Source organism: Mus caroli, chromosome 5 (genome assembly GCF_900094665.2).
Source record: "Mus caroli chromosome 5, CAROLI_EIJ_v1.1, whole genome shotgun sequence".
NCBI lineage: Eukaryota > Metazoa > Chordata > Mammalia > Rodentia > Muridae > Mus > Mus caroli.
The window spans coordinates 113750276-113765651 of record NC_034574.1 but is presented as its reverse complement, the minus strand read 5'-3'; the positions used below and the strand labels follow the sequence as shown (position 1 = coordinate 113765651).

General features: G+C 49.4%; 1 protein-coding gene across 2 annotated transcripts in view; it reads left to right on the top strand.

Moving 5' to 3' along the window:
- Positions 1-10926, top strand: part of LOC110293989 (inactive 2'-5' oligoadenylate synthetase 1C) — a 14528-nt gene extending 3602 nt beyond the window's left edge. Inside the window, exons 2-7 of one of the 2 annotated variants that reach the window (XM_021161915.1) lie at positions 2066-2529; positions 2845-3133; positions 5476-5672; positions 7967-8202; positions 8829-8982; positions 9954-10926. In XM_021161915.1, the coding sequence (XP_021017574.1) occupies positions 2347-2529; positions 2845-3133; positions 5476-5672; positions 7967-8202; positions 8829-8982; positions 9954-9983 (1089 nt within the window). In that variant the 5' untranslated portion in view covers positions 2066-2346 and the 3' untranslated portion in view covers positions 9984-10926. Of the gene's footprint in view, positions 1-2065; positions 2530-2844; positions 3134-5475; positions 5673-7966; positions 8203-8828; positions 8983-9953 lie in introns of those variants that run through there. The other variant, XM_021161914.1, reaches the window with a different exon arrangement.
- The last annotated feature ends 4450 nt before the right edge of the window (positions 10927-15376 follow it).

Here is a 15376-nt window from a genome sequence, read left to right as displayed (position 1 = left end):
GTTCCAGGCCATCCTGGACTATAGGAGACCCTGTCAAGAGGAACGGGGGCAGGGGGGAGGTGGTTTCTAGATGTATTTATCTGGCTTTCAGGTCACGGAGAATGTGGGATATGGATTCATCAGTGAAGGCTCCTTCTGAGCTGGGAAGTACTGAAACCCAGGGAGGTCATCTGATGCTCTGTGTGATTTTAGTTATCATCACCGTGGTGAGTGTGGGCTGGAAGTCTAAGGCCCAGGTCCCTCCCATTCCTAGCTTCCTTGGGTCTTTATTTCCTCATCTGTTTGATAAATGAATCAACTGCACAATTCCCCATTCAAGTCTAGGTTCTTGTGTGTGTGTGTGTGTACATGTGTACATGATCATACATGTGTGCATGTGTGTAGGTGGTAGTCTAAGGTCAGCAATGGTGTCTTTCTCTCTTGCACTCCACTTATTTTTTGAGGCAGGGTCTCTCAGTGAATCCTATAGCCCACTGATGGGATACAAGCCGCTGGTCCGTGAGCACCAGGGCTCCCCCTCCTCCTGCCTCTGCCTCCTGGTACTAGGATTATAGCCCCATACCTCACACCCAGCTTTATTGTGTGTGTCCCTGATGTAGGTGGGACACTATGCCGTGACATGCATGTGCAGGTCAGGGAACCCTCTCTTTGCACATTTAGGTGGGTTCCAAGGATTGAAATCTAGTTTCTGGGCCAGATCCACACAGAGAGGGTTTTAACAAACCATCGCCACAGGTCTCTGCCAAGCTGGGGACCCATCATGGCCTCACTGAGACTCCCATGGGAGTCCTTTTCACTTCTCCAGCCCCTTCAGCAGTCAGCACTGGACACTACCTTCCAGTTGTTGGAAGAAGAGAGACCTATTCACATGCTCATACACAGGAAATTCATGTAATAGAATATTTAAAGCACAATTATCTTGGCTCTGACACAGATCTGCTCAGGACCCTCACCTGGCCTCTTGTTCTTCCATCCTTGCACTTGTGGATGGGGCCTTCAGCATCCCAGTTCCCTCAGGCAAGGTCAGGGTTCACCAAGGAGCCTCTGCTATCAACAAGGCTATGAAGACTATCTTATTTGCTAAGGGTGAGCCTCTGATCTGAATGACAAGGCCATGGCTTCTGCTTCTTCAAAAGAAAATCCCTTAAAGCCACCTGAGTTGTGGCCATAACCATGGGCAAAGCCACTGTTCAAATAATTTCCTCAGTTTTCTGCAGCAGTTGCAATGGTGATTTAGGCATGTGGGGTATGCTCTGTGTGTGTGTGTGTGTGTGTGTGTGTGTGTACACATATGTGTGTGGGAGGGGCTTTTTACAGTTTTATGAAACCGAGCCTCATGTAGCCCAGGCTGGCCACGAACTCTGTACCTTCTGTGCCAACCTCCCAGGACTTGGGATCACAGGGGTGGACCACCCTGCCTTGATGAATATTCACTCCTGCTGAGCAAAGAGAGGCTGGCATGGAGACAGGCTCCCACTCATGAGGGTGTGTCCTGGGCACAAGTCAACAATTTATGCTATTGAAGTGGAGAGTGGCAAGTAAAAACCCAGGTGGTTACAGCTGGGGAGAGAGGCACACCCCTGTGACCTCAGCACTTGGGGGGCAATGGGAAAGGTCCCCAGGTTCACATCCATCCTGAGAAAAGAAGTGAGATCCCATATTAAAGAAGGATGTGAAACCTTTGTCCTCTATGGATGGACAGACAGAGGTGGGAGTAAAGGGCAGAAAGATTGGTTTGGATTAGGCCTTGGACAATAGCCACATCATGGGTGTGCATCTGAGAACCCAAAGACCTGTGAGACACTAAGTCTGAACTAGAAGCTAACCAGGACCTTGCAGATTACAATATCCAGCAAGGACCAGTCACCTGTGACAAACCCACCACAGCTGTGCTGAAATGGGTGCCTACCATTTTCTGGATTTATCTAGCTTGATCTTCATGTTTTACTGACGTGTGTGTGTGTGTGTGTGTGTGTGTGTGTGTGTGTGTGAGTGTGTGTGTGTGTTTATCTGTGTGTGTTCTGTTGTTAAAAATCTAGAAGGCAATCAAATGATTTTTCTTTAGTAACAATTCAAGATCAAGAAGGAGGAACAACAGAAACTTTGTTTAGGATGTTTCATGCCTCCTGGTCCACAGCCTACTGTGATGAGGGTTTGACAATCCAAAGAAATGCCAGCAGGTAAACAAACCTCAGAGGGTCAGGGAGCCCAAGAGCCAGAGGTGGCCTGTGCAGAGGTCTGATTTGCATAGCCCCGCCCTTCCTGGGAAGAGAAAGCAGCTATGGATATAAGGGGCAGCTGACTCATGAGGCAAGGCTGCAGTCAGCAAACACTCCTGGCCTCAGGATGGAGAATGATCTCTGCAGCATGCAGGCCAGGGAGCTGGACCAGTTCATATGTGATCACCTCTTTCCTGACACCACCTTCCTTACTGAGGTCAGAGCAGACGTGGACTCCATAAGTGCTTTCCTGAAGGAGAGATGCTTCCAAGGTGCCGCCCACCCTGTGAGGATCTCCAGGGTTGTGATGGTGAGTCCCATTAGCCTGAGCTCATCAGGATGGGGTGGGAGAGGACTCTCAGAAGCCAGCCTGCAGTCCTTAGTGGGGTGTGAGTTACCTACCTGCTCTGTGCCCAGTGTCCTCGTGTGCATCCCAGCTATGGCACAGGGCTTATCTCCTGTACCACAAGGAGATCCAGAACCATCTATTATCCTACAGAGATGCCAATTTCATTCTTCAGGGCTGAATAGAATTCCACTACACATGGGTGAGCTCTCAGTGGTGGACTCTGGACTGCCCAGCATGGCTCTCCTATTCTTTGTTATCCTCATCCTTGTCTTTTAGGGCGGCTCCTATGGTGAACACACTGCACTCAAGGGCAAGTCAGAGGCCAAACTGGTGGTGTTCTTTAACAATCTCACCAGCTTTGAGGAGCAGTTAAAGCGACGGGGAGAGTTCGTTGAAGAAATTCGGAAACACCTGTGTCAGCTGCAGGACGAGAAACCATTTAAAGTGAAGTTTGAGGTGCAGAGCTCAGAGGAGCCCAACTCCAGGTCTCTGATCTTCAAGCTGAGCTCCCCCGAGCGACAGCAGGAGGTGGAATTTGATGTGCAGCCAGCCTATGATGCCCTGTGTAAGTCAGGGAGCAGCAGAGCTCAGCCTGCCCTTCCTCATGCCTGAATCCCCCCCCCCTTCTCTCTCTGTGTGTGCGTGTGCATGTGCGTGTGTGTGTGTGTGTTGGGGTAGCATGTTCACATGTGTGCAGATGTCTGTTCACATGTCTGCACGTGTGGGTAATGGTCAGACGCCAGCCTTGGAGGTTGGTTACTTAGGAGCCTATTTTGGTTGAGAGGTTGACCTGGAGTTTGCTGCCCCACCTTCATGGCTCTTGCAGTAAGGAGCTGGGGTCAGGTGGGGTGTGTGCTCTGATGGAGCTGAACCCACAATCTCTGGCACCTGGAGCCTCAGGATGTCAATTAGCTACAGCACAGGGTTGGGGGGAGGGGATGCTTGGTCTCCTAGAAGTGTCTGTAGGCTATGAGTGTCCACTTGTAAACACTTATACTCAAACATATTCAGAACACACTTGGGCATTCCTCCATCAAGCCAGGCAGGTTTGTTTTCTTGTTTGTTTTGAGATAGATGGATGGGCCAGCTTCATGTCAACTTTTCTAGTCAGACAATGAGCCTGAGGGATTCTCTGGTCTCTACTTGTCCAGCTCTGAGATTTTGGTGTAGACCCTCATGCCCCTCAATCACAGCTTTTAATGGGGATACTCAAAATCTTATTGGGGGTCCTTTTAGTTCTTGTAAGAAGCCCTTTACCCGTAGAGCCATGTGCCCAGCCCCTGGGGCATCCAGAAAACAACTGCATGGTGAACAGCTGTCTACATGGCTGAGATTGGGAACTGTGTGTCTCTAAAAGTGGGACAAAAAAAATGGCTAAAAATTAACATCTGTTTCATCTTCTATCAAAGAATGAGTGAGACCTCAAACCTATGCAGCCACCTGGGTATCTGCACATGGGGGTTGGGGTGCAAGATGCAGAATTTCCAAAAGGAATTCTTTCCCCCTCTAGAAAACTAGAAACCCAGAGCACACACCCCGAATCCCACATGCACACACATGTTATATAATTGCACATTAACGAATCTCTACATTAAGTTCTCTCATTCTAGGCCTGACTGACACAAAGTATGTCTCCAAAATTACAAATTTCCCAACCTACTCCCTCCCTGCCTCCTGCCCACCTACCCACCACCACCACCACCACCCACAAAAAAACAAAACAAAACAAAAACAAGAACAGCCATGAAACACCAGTATGGGATTGGGGAGTTTAGAGAATACTTGAGGCTTTATATTTGGAGGAAGCACAGCACCCCCTGTTGGCCACTGTGTGAACTGTTGCTTTTACTTAGAGACAAGGCTACAAGCCTTTGGCTTAGGAGAGCCATGGAATCAGTCCAGAATCTCAGGCAGCAAGGACTGAGAGGGCCAGCCAGGGAGTAGGACCAGGGCATCATGTTGTGGGAAGCTGCAAGAGGCTTAGAACCCTGCTCAGTGAAGGGGGCTCATGGCGCACACACGGGTGGGGTGGGGTGGGGGGAACCCAGAAATGAGCTGGGAGGGTGGCTCCAGCAGAAGCCTGTCTTGCTCATGGACTTCCCCAGCCTGTGGCAGCTTTCCAGTGGGATAGGAAGTCTATCCTAGAAGGACTGCCTTGGGAATGCTCATGTGGATAGCAGCCCAAAAGAGGACCCCAGCCACAGCCCTTACCCAGGTAACTTAGCACAGTTCTGGGGAGACAGCTAGTGCATAAGGGTGATTGCTGTACAACTATGAGTCCGGAGTTCAAATCCCCAATGCCCACCTAATGTTAGGAAGTTCCACACGTTGATCTTTATCCCTGTTGCTATGGGAACAGAGATAGGAGAGTCTCTGTGGCATGATGGATGCCAGCCACGCTCCATGTTCACAGAGAGACCCTGCTGCAAAGGGAGGGTGTGACAAACTATAAAGGAAGATGCCCCATCTCCTCTTGTGGACTCTGAATATGTGTTTACCATGTCCATGTACACACAATCCACCCTTCATCTCAAAAGAGGGAGAGACTGTAAGCAGGAGATATGATATACAAATGCAGTAGAATGCACGGCACACCAGAACATGGTTGGCCATTAACAGATGACTGTGTAGCTCTCTTGTGAGTGACCACTATGTGCTGTTTACTGCCATCACTGTCTTCAGACCTGTGAGTAAGGTATCCTACTAAGAGCAGTTGGAGCCACAGATTTTCTAGGTCAATTCACTTACAGAGGTGTGGTGGACTCATGGCTGTATTGGAAGCAATGCTTGCTGCGGACAAACTTTGCCCTGTTCACTGAACCGAATACACAGAAATTGTGACCCTAGAGAGAAGGAAGATGCTCAGAGCAGGGATGAGTCTAAACATAAGAGATACTTCCTTTATAGATGAACTGAGAAACAACAAGTATGCTGAACCTCAATTCTACAACAAAATCTATACCCAACTCATCCATGAGTGCACCACCCTGGAGAAGGACGGCGAGTTCTCCATCTGCTTCACCGACCTCCATCAGAATTTCATGAGGTATCGTGCGCCCAAGCTCTGGAACCTCATCCGTCTGGTCAAGCACTGGTATCAACTGGTAAGACCCAGATACTGTGGACCCTATGTGTAGAGAGTGGGATTCAGGCCAGAGAAGAGGTCTAGTCTAGCTTACTGTCTATGGACATGTTAGCTTTATCACATGACCAAGAGTGCCTTGGGAAGGAAAGGCCTCACTTGGTTACACATCCCAGTCACAGGGCATCATTGAGGGAAGTCAGGACAGTAACTGAAGCAGAAACCATGGAGGAATTCTGCTCACTGGCTTTATCTCCATGGCTCACTCAGATATTGTACAGTCCACATGCTCAGGCATAGCACCAACCACATCCACACTTATGAATATTTTCACACAGATGATTAAGGGAACCCTTCCCTAGGACCAGTTTCTGTCCTAGATTGCTCTGACTGCTGTGGTAAAGACAATGCTGCTGCAAAGTAAATTGGGTGGAAAGGGATTGTCTGGCTCACGTTCCTGCATCGCATTCCATCTCTGAGGGAAGCAAAAGCAGGAACTGGAGCAGAGGCCATGGAAGAACTTTGCTAGCTGCCTGAGACCCTTAGGCGATCAGTCTGATTTTTACAAACATCTCAGGACCACCTGCCCAGGACAGGCAATGCCCACATAGATCAAGAAAATGTCCCACAGGCTTGACTCCAGGCCAGGCTGATGGAGGCATATTCTCAGTTGTGGGTCCATCTTCTCCAGATGGCACTCTCTGTGTCAGGTTGACAAAGACAAATCAAAATGGTACCAGGTGAGAAAACAGAAAATGGAAAAGGAAAAGTGGTTAGAAGGGGGGGAGATCAGAGGGGTTCAGAGAAACAGGGTGTGGGAGAGCAGTAAGGGAACCTGATGCTGTAGGAGGGAGAGGGAATGGGGAGGGAGAGGGGACCTAAGAGAAGGGAGGACTTTCCATGCTTGTTCTAAGTGATTTCTTCAAGTCGACTTTCTATTCAGCTAACACTCTCTTCAGCCGTGTCTAATCCATTGTTCCATGGCTGCTGCTTCATTTGTGTCTCTGCCTGTCTGCTTCCTTCTTCAGCAAACACTTCATGTTACTTTCTATGGTTTCTATTGTTCAGATAGTACCTCTTTTAATGGGTGATTTCTCAATATTTTCCTGGACTATTCTTTAAATGTATATGTGTTGTTTGTGTGTGTACAGCAGCATGCTGATACTAAAGTCTGGTTCCCTACTTGGTTCTTGATTTAGTCAATAAAGAAGGTGGGAGCCAATTGCTAGGTGAAGGGTACAAGTGGTACTTCCATATCAGCCAGGCTTTGGAATGAGGAGCAGGCAACAACCATGTAAGATGTTAGGGTAACTAGAACTGGCTGCCTCCTCCTATGGTGGGTGACTGCTAGAGGCTAGCTGATAAGGTTAAGGGCAGGAGATTCTGCACCCAGGAATTGTTATCTGGCAAGTTCAAAGATAATAAAGCTGTCTAAATGAGTTTCTTCCACAGAGTAAAAATGGGTAGAAAAAGAGAGGAGCCATATCCTTGATGGTGGCTTGGCAAAGCTAAGCCAGAAGGGGCTACGAGTGCAATCACAGGGGAAAGTCTGTGGTTGGCGGTTGGAAACCTAACCAGGGAAAACCAAGCAAATTGGGAGTGGGGCCAGCTGTAGCCGATCTCAGAGCTACACTACACTGAAAGCAAGGGCCACAGTCCCAGGAGAGGCAGAGCCTGTTTTAAAAAGAACTCACAACATATACCTGTTCATGGGAGCACATGTATTTGTGTGTGCATAAGATTGTGGCGGCCAGAGAGTGAGAGCAGGTCACTTACCCACCTTCTATAATCAGTCAGGGTCTCACACAGGACACACAGTGTGCTGGATCAGCAAGTCTAGAGAGTCCTGCAGCCCCTGAAAGCACATCTCCAGCCTTTTGAGCTAGGATTAGGAGACAGCTTCCTCAAGAGCCTGACACTCATGTGGGAATCTGACCTGTAGTTCTCATCCCTACATGGGGAGGGAGGTGATTTACTTCTGAGCTATTTTCCTGGCCCCTTCCCAGTTACTTCAGAGACCATGAGAAAACTTCCATAGTGAGCACTCCTTATGTCCCGCCCCCACCCTCACTCCTGGCTGTCACTCATGATGTCTTGATTCCTCCTGTGCCTGCTAATGAATGCTGTCTTTGTGGAGCACACAGGGTCAGTCTCAATCACTCAGCTCTTGCCTATAGCACAGAAGGGGACAGAGACGGAATCTAAATAACTGACATGTAATGACAACATTAGGAGGCAGCTGAATTGAGCCTGTGAGAAGTGTCCCCCACACCAGAGCTAAGAGCCCCATTTTCCTCATTACCTTTCTCTTCTCAGTGTAAGGAGAAGCTGAGGGAGCCGCTGCCCCCACAGTACGCCCTGGAGCTGCTCACTGTCTATGTATGGGAACATTCGAATAAACATCAAGAAAAAGTAACCACAGCCAAGAACTTCCGGACCTTCTTAGAACTGGTCGCCTATTACAAGAATCTTCGAATCTACTGGACATGGTATTATGACTTCCGACATCAAGAGGTCTCTGCCTACCTGTGCAGACAGCTCAAAAAAGCCAGGTAGCTTGTCCCCACATGGCTCTGCTCCCCATGGGTGTCACGCTGCAATCCTGGGAAAAGAGAGAGGTGGGAGCCCTGTGTCAACTCGGCATCTCCTGCACTGGGCGCTGTCACCTGACTGACATGAGGTCCTAATGCCCTGGGAGATGGGAGGGAGGATGTTTATCTTGTCTGTGATGAGGAGACCAAGGCTCTGACATTGTCCTGACCAAAACAGCAAAGGAAGGGGAGGACATGGAGTGGGGACTGAGATTTTCCAACAGTGACAGCATCATAAGGGCTGTGACACACCAAAGACCTGTGGTGGACCAATCACCTGTAAATAATTGAGTGCTATGTCACCCTAGGGAGTGACATGTCCTGATCCATGTTTGAACAGTTTTCCCACATCAGAGACCCTGAGGGACCTGCCCCAGGACACACAGCTACTAAAGGGTAGAGGATTTGAACCCAAGCCCTCCGGGTCATGTCCAATGATCCCTCCAGTCTTGCTGTATGCCATGGCGCAGGGACTCTGGCCAAGCTTTGGATATGGATGCACTGCTGGGCTCCTCTCCTGCCTCTGTGAAGTGGAGCCTGAGGCACTGTTCAGCTGCTCAATTCCCTCCCTGAATGTTGCTCTGCAGGCCTCTGATCCTGGATCCAGCAGACCCAACAAGGAATGTGGCTGGTTCAGACTTACAGGCATGGGACCTGCTGGCAAAGGAGGCTCAGACCTGGATGCAGTCCTCTTGCTTTAGGAACTGTGATATGTCCTTTGTGCCCACCTGGGATTTGTCGGTGAGACCCTGTCATCATCCTGTCCCCTTGCACACAGCTTTGGTCACTCCATCTATTTAGAGAATATTCTCACTAAGATGTGATCTGTTTCTAAAGATCTCCACAGTCCTGGGTGGGAGCTGCTGCTTGCCTTCTTTTACAGCCATTTTTGTAACATTCAGAGCTATCATGGGCTGGCAAGAGAGCTCAGTGGATAAAGGCACTGCCAATACTGAAGACCTGGCTTTGATCCCTAGGACCCATATGGTAGATGGAGGAAAACAAGTCCCCTAAATTGTCCTCTGGCCTTCATCTCTGTGCAGTTACACATGTGGATATGCACACACACACACACACACACAAAGATGGAGATTCAAAACTGAGGCCACTGGCTCAGGGACACTCAGCTAGAGAGTGTTAGGGCTGGGATCCCATGGACTCTGAAGCCACTGTCAGGTCCATGAAGCAGCCTGTCTTCCCTGTCACATCGTCATGTGGACAATGGGACTCAGTGGGGCTGTGTCACAGCCACAGAGGGGCCTGCACTTGTACCTTTCTCCTCTTGGGGTAGTGTCTGCCTGATGCTAGGGAACTGATGATGTCACGTGTGACCTCAGGGTGGCGATGAACATGGGTGCATTGATATTGGGAAGAAACCTCAGGAGATCAGGAAGGAAGTGAGAGGGGACGTGGAGGGAGGCAGCTGAGGGAACAGTGGCCTGTAGTGATGTCCCACAGCAGAGAGGTGGCGAGGCCATGTCTCCCATTTGACAGACCTAATAGTAAAGAAGAGCCTGCCTGTGGGGCCATATGGACCCTCAGTGGACATAGTCATAAAGGTGTCCTGATGGCCATCTTTCCTGCCTCCATTTGTGCTGTCCCTCTTCTGAGGAGCTCCAGGTATCCAGTTGTGGTACCCACCCACAGGGCTGGTTTACAACCCCCTGCAAGGAATGCAGGCTCCTGACATGACTGTATGTTATTCGTTACAGCCAGAGAAACAAGAATGTGTCTTCCAGTGAGCAGTGCAGCACTTGCTCAGAAGGCTCCAGAGTCAGGGGCATACCCTCCTCTGCTGCAAGACCTTGACCTAGAGAGGACAGGATGGTGCTAAAGGCTCAAGTGAGGGGCATCCAACCTGTGATCAGACTCCAGGATTCTGATCCCTGCCTGCCCATGGACAGCCTTCCTCACAGGCTGCTTTGTCTGCCTTAGCTTCCAACAGTGTTCTCTGGGAGTCAGACTGTGATGGACAGAGAAGAACGCAAGCTCGACTTCCATCTGTCCACCCGTTGGGAGGTTCTGTCCAACAGTGGCTGATTGTCACCAACAAACCACAGCAAGCCATGGGGGAGGTGCACTCTGAGAGAAGGAACCCTTAAATACACTTGTGTGTCTGTGTGTTTAAGGATGTGGTGTGCCCATATTCAACTAGACACCTTGAGCACATGTTACAAGCTCCACATGGGCCCAGGTAATTGCCAGAAAGCAGTGGACAGAGCAAAACCAAACTGTTACACGTTTTGATGTTGGGTAGCTTGGGATCCTTCTAGATCTCTTATGTAAGAAACCCAGACTAGAATCCATGGCTCCTGCTGTCCATTCTCCCGTGACAAAATTTTAGGCCTTCCCCATCCCACACACAAACTGTTCTCCAACCACACATGACCCTGGAGCCCTGGGAATCTGGCCAGCATGCATCAAGGTGCACTGATTCTGCAGCATGCAGGCTGAGGTCCACAGCAGTGTGGGAAAATTAAACTGTGTGCAATCTGTGACCAGTGATGACTTGAAAACTTAGCTGTCTGTGTGAGGGTGAGATTTGAAGCACTGAATTAAATCACAATGCACTGACTCAAACTCAAAACTAGTTTATTATCTCTCCTTCCTCTACTATCTTACTTTCTGTCTTTCTACATTTCATTCTATTTTATCTTCATTTTACTAAATCTTATATGTCTAGCCTGGAATTTACAGAACTCTTAATTTGTGGTCCCAACTTCTGGAATTACACACACACACACTCTCTAAAATTAACACAGAGACCTAACGGTTCCACAGGTCAGTGTGCTGAACCAGCATCTCGTGAATACACAAAGACTTTCACCACAGAAGGCCCCACATGTGCTTTGTCCACTTGGGAGTGTGAGCTGCTCACTTAGAAGGCAGGAAACTGCTCAGAGCCACCAGCTCCTAGCCCCCGATCCTGTCCCCACACCCTATTCCTGTCCCCACTGTTCACTCTCAATCTCTGTGAAGGGGGAGTCAGTGCAGCCCCCTGGCCATGATTCCTAGAGTTCTCTCTCTAGCAGCCATGAGGACCAGGAGCCCAAATGCCCACAAGTGTTAGAAGATACATATCCCACGGACAGAGAGCCCTTCACACTCTGGCAGGTACTCTATCTGAGCCTTCAGGAAACATGGGAATGTGGGTCTATGATTCCAGCCTTGCCCCTCTGAAACATCAGATCCATGGTTTTAATAAACCATGGCCAAGGTCTCCTGCCAAGCTGTGGACCCATCATGGCCTCACTGAGACTCCCACGTAAGTCTGTCTCTCTTCTCCAGCCCCTTCAGCACTCAGCACTGGACACTCGCTTCCAATTGGACCAGACCCTGCTCTTCTTGGGCCTGGTTCTTGCCTTCAGGTCTGCCATGCAGTGGCTCCCTCATGGTGAGAAGGGAGACACAGGCCACAGCCCCACCGCCCCATCCCTGACCACCTCTCCAGCAGGACACCTCCAGAGGAGCCCTGGAACCACAGCAATTGTCCCAGACCCTGCCCTCTAATTCTGGTCTGGCTAGTACCTCATTCTCAAGCCTCACAGAGAAACATGGACAGTCTCTGGCCTTGGCATGGCCCTACCTGTCTTTTGGTGGCATCTGGACACCACTGGCAAGGAGAGGCAGAATCTGGGACACACAGCAAACCTGGGTCCCATGTTGCTCATACAGATGGTTCTGTCCTGAGGCATTTGGCATCCTCTCCTGATGGGCTCAATGCATAGAGTGTGGTGGGAGGGTAGAGGCCAAGACTGATGGCTTCAGCCAGCTAAAGGCACAGGTGGAGGTTGAGTCTTGATTGTGACACTGGAAAGGACCCACCTGCTGATGTCTGGACTTTGGTTTTCTAACCCAGAGCCCCTCTGCTCTTTAAACCCCATTGCCACTTTTCCACAGGCAAATCTACACAGTTTGCCCCTGCAGCCTGGGATGCACCAGGACCCTTGACTTCTCAATGACTCTGCATTTGTCACTCACACACAGAATCTGCTTTTCTTGTTTCTGTTTCTTCTGGGTTTTGTCCCGACCTCTGGGTCTTTGCAGAGTCTGTTCCCAGCACCCTGCATCCTATTCCACTTCTGCAATTGGCTGGAGGTCCTGAGTTCTTCTGTCCTTGGCTAAGAAGAGGTCCCTGCCTCAGGGAACAACTCAAGAGTCCTTTCCAGGGTCCTGGGGTAGAGTCAGCTGCCCTCCCTACCTCCCATAGAGTCTTATAAACTGAACTTCCTGAGAAAGGGGAGGAAGAACAAGGAAAGCCATGTGGGTCCTAAAGACTCTCCAAGGCTGAATATCTAATTAGAACTTAGTGATGGAGAGTTGGAATGTTGACAAGCCAGAGCCAAATTATCTTGGATTCTCTTCAGCACTTTTAACAGGCACTCACTGTCTGCCACTGTATCTTATCTAGCAGGGAACCCTGCCAATAAGGACTGGCATGGCTAGATCTGCCCCTAGATGCATGAGTGTCAGGGATGCTATAGCGAATAACTGGACACATTCTCACTGGATGTGAGGACCACTCCACAGGAGGACACTCCAACCTGGTACTTCACATCTGGTGGGGAAGCCACCACTGGGTGATCACAGGCCCTAGGAATGAATCTACCAAAGCTATTTTGATCAGCAGACAGAATGTCAGGCTGTTCCTTCCATCTTTATACCCGATATTATGTAGGCATCCCTCATCTACAGTTCTTGCTTCTCCATGACTCTAGCTTGAGTTTAGTTGGCATTGAACCCAGCTAGGACAGAGTCAGTTTTCCTTGGGATGTGGTCCCTGGCAGATTACCCACTTCCCAGTGGTTGGCTTCACACCTGTGTATGAGAAGCACAGACTGGATCCAGTGGTTTAATCATTAAAAGAATCACACTAATTCGGGATGGGAAAGTGTTCCTTGGGAAGAAAGGGGAGGGTGAATATGACCAAAATATATTGAAGGTATATTATGATAACAAAGAATAATTTACAAAATGTTCAGGAGGATATTTAATTCCTCTATATTTTGCCTTTCAAGAGGCACAAATCACTTCTGCAGAGCTGGTCAGATCCCCTCAGGGGGCTCCTGAGGATATCATGTCTCCAGCAGCTGCTGGACATGTGGTCAAGAGGGTAAATCCAGGTCTTACACCTTGGGACCTGGACACTCCCTGACTCAGGCAGACTTATCGTGGAGGTTGGCTGCGTCGCGATGAGTGACCCTTGTTCATATGCTGGGGAGAGCGTGGAGGTGGTATAGATGAGCTGGGCACAGTGACACTCTATAATGCCAGCAACAAGGGGTGAGGCAGGAGGATTGCTGAAAGTGGACTGACAGCCAGCCTATAACAGAGGTTCTACTTCATAAGCAATAACAAAAACGGTCACTGAGATAGCTCAGAGGGCACAGGTGTTTGTCACCAAGCCTGAAGGCCTGAGTTTGGTCCCCGGGATGCACAGGGTGGAAGGAGAGAGACAACTCCTACAAGCTGTCCTCTGACTTCACATGCTCACACACAGGAAATAAATGTTATAGACTACCTAAAGCATGATTAGCTTGGCTCTCAGCCAGACCTGCTCGGGACCCTAAGCCTCTTGTCCTCCCATCCCGGCACTTGTGGGAGGGGCCTTCAGCATCCTAGTTCCCTCAGGCAAGGTCAGGATCCACCAAGGAGCCTCTGCTATCAGTCAGGATATGAAAACTATAGCGTTTGCTAAATGCTAGCTTCTGACCTGAATGACAAGGCCATGGCTTCTGCTTTTTCCATAAGAAAATCCCTTAAAGCCACCTATGAGTCGTGGTGTCTCAGTTACGGTTTTACTGCTGAGAACAGACACCATGACCAAGGTATCTCTTATAAGGACAACATTTAATCGGGGTTGGCTTATAGGTTCAGAGGTTCAGTCTATTATCATCAAAGAGGAAACATGGCAGCATCCAGGCAGGCTACATCTTTATCTGAAGGCTGTCAGCAGAATACTTCCCCCCATCCCCGGAAGCTAGGACAAGAGTCTTAAAGCCCACACCCACGGTAACACATCTACTCCAACAATGCCACACCACTCCAACAAGGCCACTCACCTTCCAACAGTAACACTCCCTGGGCCAAGCACACAAACCATCACACGTGACAAAAAAAAAAAAAACCATGGGAGAGCCAATGTGGTCATAATTTCCTCACTCTTCTGTTCCTTGTAGTCTGCATCACTTGAAAGAGTAATTTAGGTGTATGGGGTGGGGTGTGTGTGTGTGTGTGTGTGTGTGTGTGTGTGTGTGTGTGTCTGTGTGTGTGTATGTACATATGAGTGTGGGAGAGACTTCTTTTTTCCATTTTATGAGACAGTCTCATCACATAGCCCAGGCTGGACTCGAACTCTATATCTTCTGTATTAAGCTCCCAGGCATTGAGATCACAGGTGTGGACCATCCTGCCATGATGAATATTCACTCCTGCTGGGCAGGGAGAGGTTGACATGGAGACAGGATCACCCTCATGAAGGTGAATCCTGGGCACAGGTCGACACTTTATGCTATTGAAGTGGAGAGTGGCAATGGATTGGTTACAGCTGGGGAGAGAGGCACACTCCTGTGAGCTCAGCACTTAGGGGTACAATGGGGCAGGTCCCCAGGTTCACATCCATCCTGAGTAAAGGAGTGAGATCCCATATTAAAGAAGGATGTGAGACCTTTGTCCTTTATGGACGGACAGACAGAGGTGGGGGTACAGGGAAGAAAGATTGGTTTGGATTAGGCCTTGGACGATAGGCACATCATGGGTGTGCATCTGAGAACCCACAGACGCTAAGTCTGAACTAGAAGCTAGCCAGGACCTTGCAGACGGCTTGTTACAATATCCAGCATGGACCAGTCAGCGGTGACAAACAATATCCAGCATGGACCAGTCACCTGTGACAAACCCACCACAGCTGTGCTGAAGCTCCTGCCTGCTTGCTGCTGGATTTCTCTCACTTCTCTTCATGTTACAGTAACGTGGAGGGGGTGTGTGGGGGTGTGTGTGTGGGTGTGGTGTTGTTGTTGTTAAAAATCTAGGAGACTATCTAGGTGCAGAGGTCTGATCTGCATAGCCCCACCCTTCCTGGGAAGAGAAAGCAGCTATGGATATAAGGGGCAGCTGACTCCTGAGGCAAGGCTGC